The sequence below is a fragment of the Amblyomma mixtum genome, chromosome 2, assembly GCF_055824585.1.
Source record: "Amblyomma mixtum isolate Tamu chromosome 2, ASM5582458v1, whole genome shotgun sequence".
In the NCBI taxonomy this organism is placed as follows: Eukaryota; Metazoa; Arthropoda; class Arachnida; order Ixodida; family Ixodidae; genus Amblyomma; species Amblyomma mixtum.
In genome coordinates, this window is record NC_143013.1 from 248,890,388 (window position 1) to 248,904,676 (window position 14,289).

The following is a 14,289-nucleotide window of genomic DNA, read 5'->3' on the forward strand; positions in this document are numbered from 1 at the left end:
AGGCGAAAAAAGGTATTGTGATCTAAAAGTTTACAAAGGAAGTCAATATAGAGCCAGTGTTCGACTTCATACGTTAAGTCATCCTGCTGTTTCATTGCGCAAAATCAAACCCTGTTCAACAATATGCCGCGAAGTATTTTGAGCAATTCTGTTATGCCCATGTGTGTTGATACTGAAGCTCTGCTCTGTGCACTGCCAAAAAGATTGGCAGTCATAACTAGCAATTCCTTTATCAACAAGAAGCAGGAGGTCTTATACGCGATGAACACAAGTGGACTCACATTTCACGTGTGGCCGGACGTAGGCGACGTGACCCAAGCCGTAGCCGTACCTAAGTCCGTACGGGGCGAAGCCAGGGACGTAACGGTAGCCCAGAGGGTGGCCCGGGTAGTACCCGTAGCTGTAAGCGGGGAAGTGGCCAACGGCGCCAGGCACATAAGTTGGCACGGAGGAGTGGACAGTGTGCACGGTGGTTTCCGCGGGCGTGTGGACGGACACCTTGGCCACCGTCTTCGGGACTGGCGGGTTCACGGTCTGGTAGCTGAACACCCGCGTAGCCTTAGACACGGCTGGAGCATGGTGAACGGTGCTAGTTGCAACTGGGGCTGCCACGTACACTTTGCTAACTGCCGGAACAGCCACTGGCACGAATCCAGCGAAGGCACTACTGGCCAGGACCACCAAGAGGCACGAGTAGAACTGCAACAAGTTTGGGATCGACGCAGTCTCATTAACAGATATGTATTCAGATATATATTTTCAATGTAAGCGTGCTGGTGCACAAGCATTTCTTAATCAAAAATCATTCTATTAGTAAATGTGAATTGTTCATGTTCGAAACATTATGGATGCAAATAAACATATGGCAGATCCTCGTACATTATATGCGCATATATCATGCAACCAAACAAAGTTATAAAATTGAGAAGTACTAAATTGCCCTTTTGTAAAACTGGGCGGCAAAAAACTTGTTGTGATGGGTTATGTACGTAATCCACATATAAGTGTAAGCACTTTTCAATTCTACTTAGGCTGAGCACATTTCCATCACGCAGTTCTTCGGGACTACAAAATACTCCGGCTACAGTGTGCCCCACCAAGTTGCGAGGTTGAGTTTTGATTGCTCTATAATAGCTTTTGTTCATTTTTTTGTTTGAAGATGTTGTAGATCACTTCTTCTCTCCGTTCTTGGGAGTTCAACCAACGATGTTTTAGGAATATAGACAGCATTCAGCCTCGTTGTCAATATTTCTCGCATTTTAGCTGTCGTAGAATTATTTCCTAGCACTCTTCATATTCTGGTAGCGTTGTAGCATATATTAGCTATAATAACGACAACAAGCTGTCATATGAAAAGAGTAATATTGACATTTGCGCTTGGACAAGATTTCGAGAACTGAAGAAATTTTCTTACAGCGATCATCGTCGGTTGCTGGCTGAGGTGGCTTCCGAAGAGCTGACTTCAGTGACGATGCCCATGTAAGTCAATCCTTCTTATATACGGATCCACGGCGTAATGTAATCACGGTGGTGGGTCCTCTTTATTCCAGCTTTCATCTTAAAAAAGCAGTCCTCAGAAGCGAAAAATAGAGGGAAGCGGCTGGGAACCACGGACGCAATAAAATGCCCTCCCGACCTTTACCCCTTGGCAGCTTCTGGAAGACTTACGCCCTCCACGTGTTGTTCATCGTTGCTGACAGCTTTTCGCTGCGCAGCACTTGAAATGGGGCGACCTATGAGTTTCTAGGTATCAATACAGCATGCTAACTCCAGCTGCTTGACCTTCTTCGCCACCCCCTCTCAAAAAAATAAAAAATTGCACGATGGGGCGAGGAGGGGTTAGGCACGGGACTGGGGTGACGCTTAGGGCAGGCTAAGAAAGATCGGTACTTCTTTCTACGGTGCTCAATAAAATACAAAACCACAAATCCGGTCATCGTACGAGTCTTATGCCTGGAGCGAACGTTGGCGCGCTTTTGAGATCGCTATCGGGGAAACGTGACGCTGTGTTGGTAGCATCGGGGGCAACAGCCTGTGCGTTGTCGGAATGCGTTTCCGCTTGCAAGCAGAATTTTGTGGGATCTCGCCTTCATTGCAATGTCAAACACATGCTACCCGCTTGCTTTCGATAAGAGTGTTCCAAGCCTGTTGAGTGTTTTTTTTTTTCATGCGCGTTTTTGTAGGCTGCATGTCGGTGTTCTCATACTACATACGCGTCTTCGTAATCCTGCCTAACCATGTGGACAGTACTTGGCCGTCTTGTGTCATGAGAATTCCTTGCGTTACGTTGGTCTCAGGCCCGTGCTACAAATACACAGAAGATAGAAAGGGTTGAATTTGATACTGACTGCGACTTATCCTGCAGAAATTAGAAATTATCTTGTGCCCAATAGAGCACGTTCCACAAGAGTAGTACGGAGCGAACGAGAATGACTTGAAAGGAGACCAGACAGGAACAATAAAGGACTGTCATTCCTTTTGGCAGATTCAGTTCAGCATATACCGGATTTCGCAGGTAAAATGAACTATGGTTTTAAATATAGACCAAGTTTTCACAGCCGATTGAAACGAACTGAAGCCTGTCGAGAGCTGCGTGGCCTACTCTGCAGCAATTTTTTCGTTCTCCAATATCAAGTTCTACTAACTACTATTTACCAAACTTTCTGAGCATCGGCTTCAAGAAAAAGTGTCAGTTTGTAAGTTGCAAGTTGTCTGAATAAAGAGGTGACTTAAATTTTTGAAAAACGGTACCATTTACCCGCCCAGTATGGCCCGCTCAGTATTTAGTTGTCTACACTCTTTACACAGGCTATACTCTTAACTCTCTTTGCGCCGGTTACCCAGCATTCAGTTGGTTACACTCTCTTAGAACACAACGCCTTCTTCTTAAATTATGATGACTTCTAGTCGAGACATCCGCAAGGCTAGAAGGCAATATTTTAACCTCTTTCTTCATTTCTTCTTTCACTCCCACCTTCCTTCCTTCCTTCCTTCCCCTACGGTGCGGTTCGGGGCTCCACCAAGATGTGAGACAATTACTGCGCATTTTCTTTCCTCAAGAACTAATTCTCAATTTCAATTTTCAATACTTCTCGATAGAACGCTCACGTCTTGCGCACTGCAGGGATAACATCAGTGCAAGAGGCCATTATCAGGCAGTGGACGTTATCCTGCTGATGATCAAAGTACAGGTGCGCACAGAAATGAATGGATCTTGCTATTGTCTTCCAACCCTATTTACGCTCTCCACAGACCATCTTCGCGAGATAGGCATGTGAGGGCAGGTACTAACGACTGGTGCGGTTTCGCATGGCTACACACTGGTCCTTCCTTAGCGAAGATGTGATTGCACGTAGGACAGAATATCAAGCTCCGCTTAATTATATGCACAACCGCACATGCGAGCTAATGAACTAAAGGCTCTAATCCCACAGCACCCTCTCTTGCCACAACTGATTGTTTCTTCTGACAGTGAAACCTGCATGGGTTACAGTCTATTCACAACTTTAAGTGATCAACCTGTCTTCAGTGCGAGCTCAGTACACGGAAAAGATATTTCCTAAGTGTTGTGGTGTTTTAATGTCATATATCTCTGCATCGCAAGGCGCAGTCGTACCGTGAAGAAGTAAAGCTAAGCGCGCAGTGTTTCGTTACATAGTGCATGCGTAACGCTTCACCCGCTCAACTTCGTATAAGTGGGCCGCTGTTAGCGAGAAAATTTTGAATGCGGGTACCGCCCTGTTTTTGTTCCTATCTAAAACGTATGCCTCTCTAGCGCTTATAGACACATGAATGCTGGACTGAATAGCACGGCGTCCCTCATAGCCTGCGTCGTTTTGAGCCGTTAAACCCCAAAACCAACAAAACCAAAAATCCTTCTTACTAATCTTTATTCTGAGAGCACCTTTGAAACAAGTGACTTCGCCGTGACTCAGCCAGCATAGAAAACTAATAGAATGTTCGTCTTGAACAAGCGAGCTTTAAATCTTATTCTGTTTCTCTAAATGCTGTTCAATGCAGCAGCTGTCAAATTCACAATGCAATGCGGAACAACCGCATAGAAATTTTCCAGGGTCTTTGATCACATTCTGAATAGTGACAAAAGCATCTTGACGCAGGTTGATTCGTTAGCAACCTGAAGAGTGCACTACAAATCGGAAACGTCTGCGTGCCATTCATGTCATAAAAAGTGCAAAAGCGTCAGTGCCACTTGCGGCACTAACGGGGAAAAAATATATTTGCTTCAAATGCGTGTATGGTTCCAATCACTGACCCGTCGGGTCAGTGATGCATCTTGAAACTAGTGTTTTGACTTCCTGCGAGAAAGCCTAAATTGTTGATCTGAGGTCTAGAGATACAGGGCCCGCATTCTTAATCCCCCGGGGTCTAAGACTCGCAGGACTGCGATCAAAGCGCCTCATATAGAGAGATAACCTTGCCACAGCTGCTGAACTGCGGCTTAGATAGACGCGTAGGGCGGCAACGACTTCGCCAGGTGTGGCACGTGGAGGCTATGTCGGGGAAGAAAGAGAGAGGGGCGAGGCAACTTTAAGGCATCTTAGAATGTACGACCTCCCATCCGTCGCGCTGCTTGTTCCGTCATGTCTTAGAGCTGCAGGCAAAGCCTGCCAGGTCTAGTTTCCAGCCAAATGGTGTTCTTTTGATATAACCCTAGTTGATATAATCCTGAAATGAAAATTATAGCATAGGCCGGAACAACAGAACTCAAGGAACGGCTTACAGCAAGGCGCTCACTTTCAGCTGGTTTTTTTCATGAAATTTGAAATAAATTTACTACCAGGGATCTTATAAAACATGCCGTCCGAACTCCTAACCCTTCTGGTTTGTTCTGATACGCTCGCTGATATAAATTGGATTGGCGTTGCTAAGACCAACTAGTTAGAAGGCAGTGCCAGCCTAAGCTGTTTTTGCGTCTCTCGTGTGCCTTCGGCCTGACTTACCACTATATTATTTCCATTAATGTTTTACGCTCCGGTTAATGTATCCGCGTGCTCGAAAACAAATTTCAAAGCCACTCATTATGTTTGGCCTGCCAGTCAACAAAACCTCTTATTTTCAGTAGTTTTCTGTGTTGCATAAGTTAAATAATTTGGTTGCAAGACATTGATATGTTAACGACGCCGCTACTCAGGCCTAGTTAGAGCCCTCCTACAATGTATGTAGTCGGCGTATAATCACACTTCGTGAGAAACCAGACCGTGTCCGGTTAGCCCCAAATACATATGCGGATCTCTTAACCTCTATGAGGGCTCGAACTGTCCGTAACGTTGAAAGGCGAGGTAAGAAAATGTTCTATTCGCAATAACGACCTGAAGTGTATGCATGAAGTTTCGAAGATGAAATATTTAATTAGGTAGGTACCACCGATATTGCCCGCTTCTTCTTCTAACATTTCCTGATTCTCTTTAAGAAGCAGTTTTTTTTTTCCTCATGATATTTATTCACATAAAATCACCCAGTCCGACGCGCACCCTTATGAAATTTGCATCTCAGTTCATAACCATTTGCTGCAACATGGTAAAACTGCAAAATCTCAAATGAAAAAAAAAACTTTAATGACCTCAGGTTATGCCATGACCATGATGTGTCAAGAGGGCATATTACAAAGCATAAGTTAAACAGCGATCAATTCTAATGTGGTATCGTTAGAGGTCCAGTTCTCGAAAAACTCAATGTCGTGACAAAATTGTCATTGGCCCAGAGGGTATTGGCGTATTTGTAAGAACTTTCGTCGAGAAGAAAAAGTGATCGAGATAAAATCGAACCGCTGCCCTTTTGGTCACGAGCCGGGTGCACTACCCCTAGAAAATTCAGAAGCGTTCGTTCAGTGCGATAGTGTTTTGCTACCACCTCAAACCGCAGAGTAGGCAACAAACACTTACATAACTAGAATCACAAATTACCGTCCCTAATTAGAGTCGCCAATTATCGTCAGCGTTTGAACACAACCTATGCGCATAGAACAGCCAGAGGCGACATGTCTGTCCCGTCAAGCTATTACGCTCTGTTCTGAAGTGTAGGTGAAGCAGCATCCAAGTTTTTTGTTCCGGCAGACGAGGTACACATCTTTAAAACACAAAATTAGCATATTAAATGTACATAGAGGACGAATTAATGTTGGCCTACATTGACATTCACTTCAAAATATAATGCGTCGCTTTTAATGCTGAGAAAGTTGAATATCAATATTTCGCCGCCAATGATAGTGGCCTCTGTATTTCGTTGCTTGGTGTTTTCAAGATTATAAAAAGTTGGTTTTTAGGGGAGTGTTATTTGTGATTACAACTCGGTACACCCTGCAGATACAGGCCAGCTTCAATTTCTCCTCAGTGTACTTATAATGGCACGCGCCAAACTTCTTCACAGGTTCCTTATGCGCTCCAAAGAGCACGTCTAAAGCTACTCAAGCATTCAGACTTATCCACCTACCAGTACCTACAAATATTTAACAAACAGCTTAGAATGCGCAAGATTCACCTCAATGTCGGATGATGGACCAAGGAAAATATTCGTCGCGAATGCGGTGAAGGGACCTGTTTGGGTACTTTTCTGCTCTTCCAAAGTATTGAGCGCATCTACAGTAAAGGGAACCGAATTCCAGAGATCATTTACCAGTCTGAACGAAAATTCTACCACGAAAACAAGCATACCTAACAATTGTGGACGAAAACATTTTTCAACGAGAAAGAATTTGTGAACACAATTTTTTTACATATATCGTAAGATTTTAACATAACGGTCAATACATTCGCCTTTTTTATTTTTAGTTTTTCTTTTTATTTTACTTGTTACCCGTGTATCTGTGTTATCTTGTTCTGCTTGGATCTGTAGATGATCTGCAGTATGAAATAAAAAAAAATATCCCGTCGGCAAGCTTCCTTTTTTTTTTGCTATGAACCTTTTTGCTGTCGTGGAAAAGGTTCCCAATTGGTTTTCTATGGGACTCTTGACTGCACAATGCGACCAACGGAAAAACTTTAAAAGAAAGATTTTGCTGCTGATCAATCAATCAATCAATCAATCAATCAATCAATCAATCAATCAATCAATCAATCAATCATTTTATTTCGGCCTCATAAAGTGACAGAGGAGCTGCAGAAAAAGCATTCATAGACAGCTTGACTGAGCTGCAGCCCCCATTTACCGTGCAGCAGTGACAGGCGACGAGAAAAAAATAATAAAGAAAACAAAAAAAACAATTCAGAGAAAAACACATTAACACCAAAAAAATCTTACCTCTAGTTTGTACATGTGGGCAATTTACATGGTCATCCAAACATTATTGCATAAATATTTTTCAGCAGTACAACAAAAGCACAATGAATCAAACAATACAAATTAAAGAAAACAAAAAACACCTCTTAGTGCAGTTTAAAGAAAAAAATCATTTTGTAACACAGTCTATGTATAAGCAATGCAGCTCACGATGAGTACAGGTAGACAAGTTGAAATTGGCAGATTTGTATGTGTTTAGAAGAGAAGGAAGTCTATATTGCAGGCGCTGTTTACCGGTATTTATGCGTGGTGTAGGCACCAACCAGGTTTCAGGCTCTCTAAAAGGGTAACTCGCTTCTTTTTCTTTCAAATTTGCCACACGTCGAATATAACTTATGTTATTTTTGGTTTCTGGTTTAAAACGCACACTCAGTGGATATTGTTATAAATCAAAGATTTTAATTATGCCAGTTTCACGAAAGAACGCTTTGCTGGGTGCTCCATAGTCCGCATTAAAGACGTAGCGAAGAAATTTTTTTTGCAGAACATGAATTTTTTCTAATGAAGAATACGTTGCAGTGCCCCATACAAGCTGGCAGCAGTTAATGTGGGCACAGAACAGTGTGTTATAGAGAAGTAGTTTAATTGATTTAAACTCGCATTGCAAGGATGAACCATTCATTACCTTCAATATTTCTATAACAGTGCCTGACAATATTCCCATATTAAAAATTTTTGTCCAGGAATGCTAGACGTGTGTAATGTAATATCGGACTGTGGGGAAAATGTACCTCGATAAAAACGATGCTCTCTTAACATTTTTGCCAGCAGCAGTAACGTAAAAATATTCTTCCCTTTAGCGCAAGCAAACTAGGATCGTGTGCACCTGTACTAGAACTCCTAAACGGGATTGCAGCAGGTGCGAAGTTGAGATATTTAGTTAAGAAGGAAAAATAAAGTATATCAACATAAACCTCACATAGACACCTTACCAGTGACATATTAATTCGTTGCAGATGATGCGCCTTTCAGTGTTCAATCGCATTACGAAGTAGGCGCAAGTATTTACATTAGAATCGGTGCGTAGCGCGGGTCTACCATTTTTGATTAAGGTTATTTGACGTCCCAAAGCAACTCAGGCTATGAGAGACGCCGCAGAGACGAGCTCCGGAAATTTCGCCCACCTGGAGTTCTTTAACGTGCACTGACATCGCACAGTACACGGACGGGCCTCTCGAATTTCGCCTCCATCGAAATGCGAGTGCAGCGGCCGGGATCGAACCCGCGATTTGCGGGTCAGCAGTCGAGCACCATAACCACTGAGCTACCGCGGCGGCCGGATCTTCCTTTTTTTATCGCACTTACACTTAGGCTAATGCGGAACAATGGCGACATATGAACTCAACTAATTCAGGTAATTCGCATCACAACTCGTTCTCGGTAGCGTTTTATCTCTGCACCTTAGATCTCCTGAAGCAGAGACGCGTGTTGTTCGTTCGTGAACTTGATTGCTCATTGGTTGTCGACAGAAAATAAAAAAGCCTCAAAATTTTAGTGTCTTCCACGAGAAGAAACTTGAAGCCGCAACTTAAATATTTGCGCCAGAACAACCTTATAAAGCCATTTCTTAGAACACAGCTCATCAACAGTATCCAAAATATGTTGTCACGTTGTGGTGACTGCAGTCCGGCGACCAGGAAAACAGCGAGAATGGCTTCTAAACGAAACTATTTATTTGGGCTGACTTGCGCCTGCAAATAACTGAATGTCTCGGTGGCGGCGTAGCAACAGGCGAGCTCGGCGGTCGTCGAACCGAATCCCCGCCGCAGTATTTACACCATGGCGTTTGAAATAACGGCGTCAAGTGAAAAGATGCCTACTCAAATAATAAGGAGCACACCGCGAAATACAGCACCCCGACTTTCAAAATTCGGCGCGTCAACAGAATATACACCTGAAGGAAATGACGCCATTCCTTTTCTTCCACCCTGAAAGGCGAAGAAGAAAGCGCTGGTTACGACCAGTATCTGTTTTTATCCGCATTTAGGCAGAACTATAACAAACAATACAACGCTGCCTGACGCGGATATTGACATTTATCAAAATTCGACATCAACTCACTATAGAGTCTAATTTGAGATCCACCTGCGGACCAGTAAAGAACAAAGCTTCAACAAGAAAAACGGCCCCACCTTCGGGTTGAAATGCTCGAGTCCACACAAAAAGATGGGGGAGATATGACAGTATTGGGAAAATTTGAGACGGACGGATCGCGTTACCTCCACTAGTCCGCGGCGAGATAATGATCACGAAACAACTTGAGTGGTCTCACGCCCGCAGCCACTCACTCGTTGACCCTTTACGTGTCGCTGGGCGGCCTCTATAACGACTCTTTACGGGCCCCCGTCAACTGTGCACGCCGCGCATGTCACTGAGAAGACGGCAACAACTTGCGAGTTCCACCGCTGTAGGCGATAACATTCTTGTACTTACGTCGGTATTTGATTTCTCGATCAAAACATCCGTGAAGAAGTGCGGTAAGGCTTACGTCTAGTTTCCCTCCCCCGTTTAAAACTCAGTAATTTTTGCCCATGACGTGTGTCAGAGGTGCTTTCTTATCCGCCATATATGTAGTTCTTTCCCTATTGCTTCTTTATTTCCACTTTCCTGGAGTCGACTCTTACGTTACATGTGACACTCCGTAGGTATATAAGAAGACAGCGCGACCATTGCAGTACAAAGTCGTCGTCTGGAGCCCCATCCAAGAACTCCCCAAGAAACAACTATGATCACTGTGAGTCTGACAAGTATTTCTAGTGTCACTACATTGTGTTTAGATACAGGTAATATCATACTGAACGTTCATTGTTTCAAATCTCCTTTCTCCCAAGAGCATCATGGTGTTTCCTTAGCCCAATAGTTAACTTCTTTGCGTATAATATGAACGTGAGTAAGTCAATAACACATGTAAAATCGAACAAGCACTAACAGGCCTCAAAGTGCAATAGCGTCTATTTGGGGGCAAGCCTACCGTCCGAGTTATTTGAAGGATGTTGAAAATGCTCTTACTTCAACGCATTGCTGAGCTTAAATGTTTATACCACCTTTAGACTTTAATAAGCAAAAGTAATGCAACAAAACGGATTCGGCTACTAAGTAATCAGCACGTGTTTTTAAGAGTTTGGTACATTTTTTCTCCCTTCTACTTTCCAGTTCGGCCTCATCCTTGCACTGGCCAGCGCCGCCATCGCCACTCACGTGCCTGCACACGCAGTCCCTGTAGCAAGTGTCGCCACCACCTATCATCATGCCGTAGTCCCAGCACCCTACGTGGCTGCTGCGGTCCCCGCCGTATCCACCACTTATCACCACGCACCTGCCGTGTCTAAGGCCTCCCGCGTAACAAGCTTCCAGACCGTTCAGCCGGGTGTCCCACACACCGTAGCCAAGGTGTCCACCTACACGCCTGCAGCCACAGCCGTCCACACTGTCCACAGCTCGGTGCCCACCGCTGTGGTCGGCGCTGTCCACCACGTTCCCGCTTACGGATACCTCCCTCACTACACCCATCGCGTTTATGCCCACCCTCTGCACTACCCCTACGCCTACGGCCTTACTCCGTACGGTTTCAACTATGGCTACGGAGTGAAAGCCGTTACCCACGTGACACCCATCAAGAAATGTAAGAGCAAGATTTCGCTATCGCGGAGTCCATTCTACTGTCTTTGTTCGTGATTACTAATGGCTTCATGAGTACGACCATTGAGGCTGCTCATGAAGCTCTCTGACAGGAATCTTTTCAAGATTGGTCCTATTGTAAATCTGCGGTTATAGTTCGGAACAAGATTTTTTCTTTGGATGCGCTTTATAGCTTTCAGTGTACTTCAGTGAGCAATATTTTTTCGAGCATCCATTTTTCGTCCTTCGATAGCTGTCTTTACACATGAGAAAAGAATAGCCTGCCATGGTATAGCATTTTGAAGAATCCTGGCTATTCCCTGTCCAAAAAAGTTTGTGTATTTATTATTTTTCTGATTCGCAGAAGGACCACGCCCTGCACACCGACAAGACCTTATCCCCCGACACCTGCGCCGCCATAAGACAGACGCATCAAACTTTCAGTGAGATTGTGTTCCGGCCCCAGCAAAAAGCTTCGTTCCCTTGAGAAATAAAAAAGTTTTTGCTGCTCCACATTTCAGTTTCATGCCTTGGTCGGAATGTCCTGTACCTAAGCGGGAACAGTAGGCGCCCTGCCGTTGCTGCGGCCCATGTTTCGCAATGGGCACGGAATGCTCCGTCACCTACGCATTGAAATTTCTTGCGCGTACAGGGAAATAAAAAAATGCGGTGTAAACAATATTTATTTTCTAGTATATTACGAAAGTTTTTAGATTGATGAAGTCAAATTCGGGAGTTCCTTCGGCCCGCCAATGTATTGAACTGCAGCAGAAAAAAAATTGTAGACCTTGTCATAGTGGATTAATCTAAGAGAGCTTTTGCAGATTTGGCTTAACCATTTGGGTTAATCCTCTTTATCACTTCCTTCTAGTACATCCCCTCTTCCTCCTCCCCCTAAACGTGAAGAGAGGGTAATCCGTCTCTCCACTTCGTCACCCGCCCCGGTTGCCAGGTTGCGGGCAATGAATTGAATTGAATTAATGTAAGTTAAATTAATTCGATAAGTCATTAAGGTCTTAAGTCTAACGGTCTAGAATCCACGTTTGAATGCGGGGCTAAACCATAGCTACAGCAGCTTTCACTGTAAAATTCTTTTCGGCATGATTTACAACGTTTGAGATAAACACTTGAATGTACACATGTTTGGGGTTCTAACACGCATAACAAAGCAAAATGTTTTAGAGAACCAATCAAAATCACACGTCTGAATGCACCGGTTTCGTTCTGTGTTTGGTGCTTGTCGATGGTCGCGAAAGAGGCGAAGGATTTTCTTGCGCATTGGACATATCTGCTCTAATCAAACCGTTGTTTAATATATTAAGGTAGCTCTACCCACTCCACACAAAAAGTGTGCACCTAAAGGTTCGCGCACGCGAAGGGGGGGGGGGGGGGGGGGGGAGGAATACAGAGGATGATGGTACGTGGCTTTCTCCGCATATGACTTCATATATCGTCGATATGATCGCTATTTTTCACTTTCTTGTGCATTGTCCGCTTTGACTCCAACCCCCTTGTCCGTGTGCCGTCAGGAGGATTTACTGAGGTTCTTGCACTGCATGGTCAATTCAATTTATCGTGTAACACCTAATTTCTATCTTACCCTTTATATTCCCCGATCAACCAGGAGTCATCACAGCCATAATGTTAAGTCATAATTCACCCGTACTAATAATTTCAAATGCAGCTTTTTTCCTCGTATTGCTTCAATTTATTAGTAACAGCCTGTCACATTGTTCGCACTATGTATTCAAACATGATATATTTAATCTTTGTGTGTGTGTGTTGTACATTGTCGTTGTTACACAAATTGTTAGCCCTATTCCTGCAATAGCCCAAATAGGGGCTGCAGTATGTAAAAATAAATAAATAAATATTAACCAACACAATACTCATACGATGAGGAGTTACAAATCCAGAGGGAGGGGGAGTAGGAGGGGCAGGGGCTTATACAAATCAGCTCTCTAAAATTGAAGACGAAAGAAACGACAGCACACTGAAATAGAGTCGTCACCTCAAAGCTCCGCCCGACTACATAAAATCTTTAGCGCAACCGCCCCATCAAAATAATTTATTTTCTTCCTGTACTTTCCCAAAATCGCTATATCTTTTTCAAGAACTTATTCAAATTATCTCAAATTGTACTGACAGTAAGTAAATTTACTCAAATTTCTTTTGTCAAATTCACCTACTGGAAAATTAAAAACGACACTTTTACCTGCGCAGCACAGTCAACATTTTATAGTATGTTTTAGGATTTTGGCGAAGTTCCCATTCGACAGGTCTTTTTTTTTTTGCATTGGAATTTCAGCATTAAGGATTCGTACCATGGATGTTGACAGTATTATCTGTTGTATACCGGTTAATAGTAAATAAGGATATTATTGTCGCTCATAATTAGATGTAAAATTCGTTGGTTCACAGCTCTTTATTCAGCAGCTGAAACAATGACCTCGAAAAGCTATTCTGGTCGACGGTGCCCTCTACAATGACACACTCATAGTACCAGCAACAAATTCTCTTCGCCACAACATCGCTTCCAGGGCTCGTTACTATGAGCTGTCTATGCACGGCGTGATCCCCGAGCCTATTAAATCAGTATGTAGTTTCCCTGGCTTAATCCACACCCACAACATGGGAGGAGGAACTGCGGAGTGAATAGGAGATCTCTATCAGTCCCCGGCCAGGCGGACGCTTCAGGTAGTCACCTCCCTTGAAATCCTAGACTTGGGACTCCACGCACCAGGAGCGGGTAATTGTATTGATCCAATAAATCCTCCCCCTGTCTCTGCCTACCTAGAATACTGAAGGACAATCTAGTTGAACTACGATTCAAATCGTCACAAGAACAGAAAGCCGACTGGAGTTTCCTTCGGAAATCACGGCGGGTTGTCATAAGTTCTTTGCATATACAAGATGTCCCAGCTAACTTGGACCAAGATTTATAAAAAAAAACTAAGCGTTCTTCAAAACTGAAATCGCGTGGATGTTGTTAGGGTTCATCTAAAGTTACACCACCATTTTTTTAGCTCCTCCTGTTTGAATAATTAGTCGAGATAAATAAATTAACTTTTTAAATACATCTTGAAACGTTCAGGCGTCAATAGGAAAGTTGTGGGGCTCCACAAATAATGTCTAACCCGGGAACTTCCAACGAGATAGACTTAGCGTGGCCGCTTTTATTCGGGAAAAACGAAAGCCCGCGGAGTTTAAAAAATACCACGTGACAGCGCGCTCCGAGCGCCCGGATGCGACGCGATTACAGCGCTCTCATCCGTGCTTTGTAAAAAACTTCACTCGCTTCGCGCCTTTCGTGCTGCCCAAGACAGGACTTCGTGTTGCTCTTGGTTCCAAGATAAGCGCCAGTGTGTTCGGGCG

General features: G+C 43.8%; 1 protein-coding gene across 1 annotated transcript; it reads right to left on the reverse strand.

Annotated features, from left to right (window-relative positions):
• Positions 1 to 252: 252 nt before the first annotated feature.
• LOC149363407 (uncharacterized) lies at positions 253 to 10,806 on the reverse strand. The gene is made up of 2 exons (XM_089568523.1): positions 10,495 to 10,806; positions 253 to 726 (listed from the first exon to the last, which is right to left on the reverse strand). Exons 1-2 carry the CDS (start codon positions 10,804 to 10,806, stop codon positions 253 to 255), a joined length of 786 nt encoding a protein of 261 aa, XP_089424649.1.
• Between the last annotated feature and the right edge of the window lie 3,483 nt (positions 10,807 to 14,289).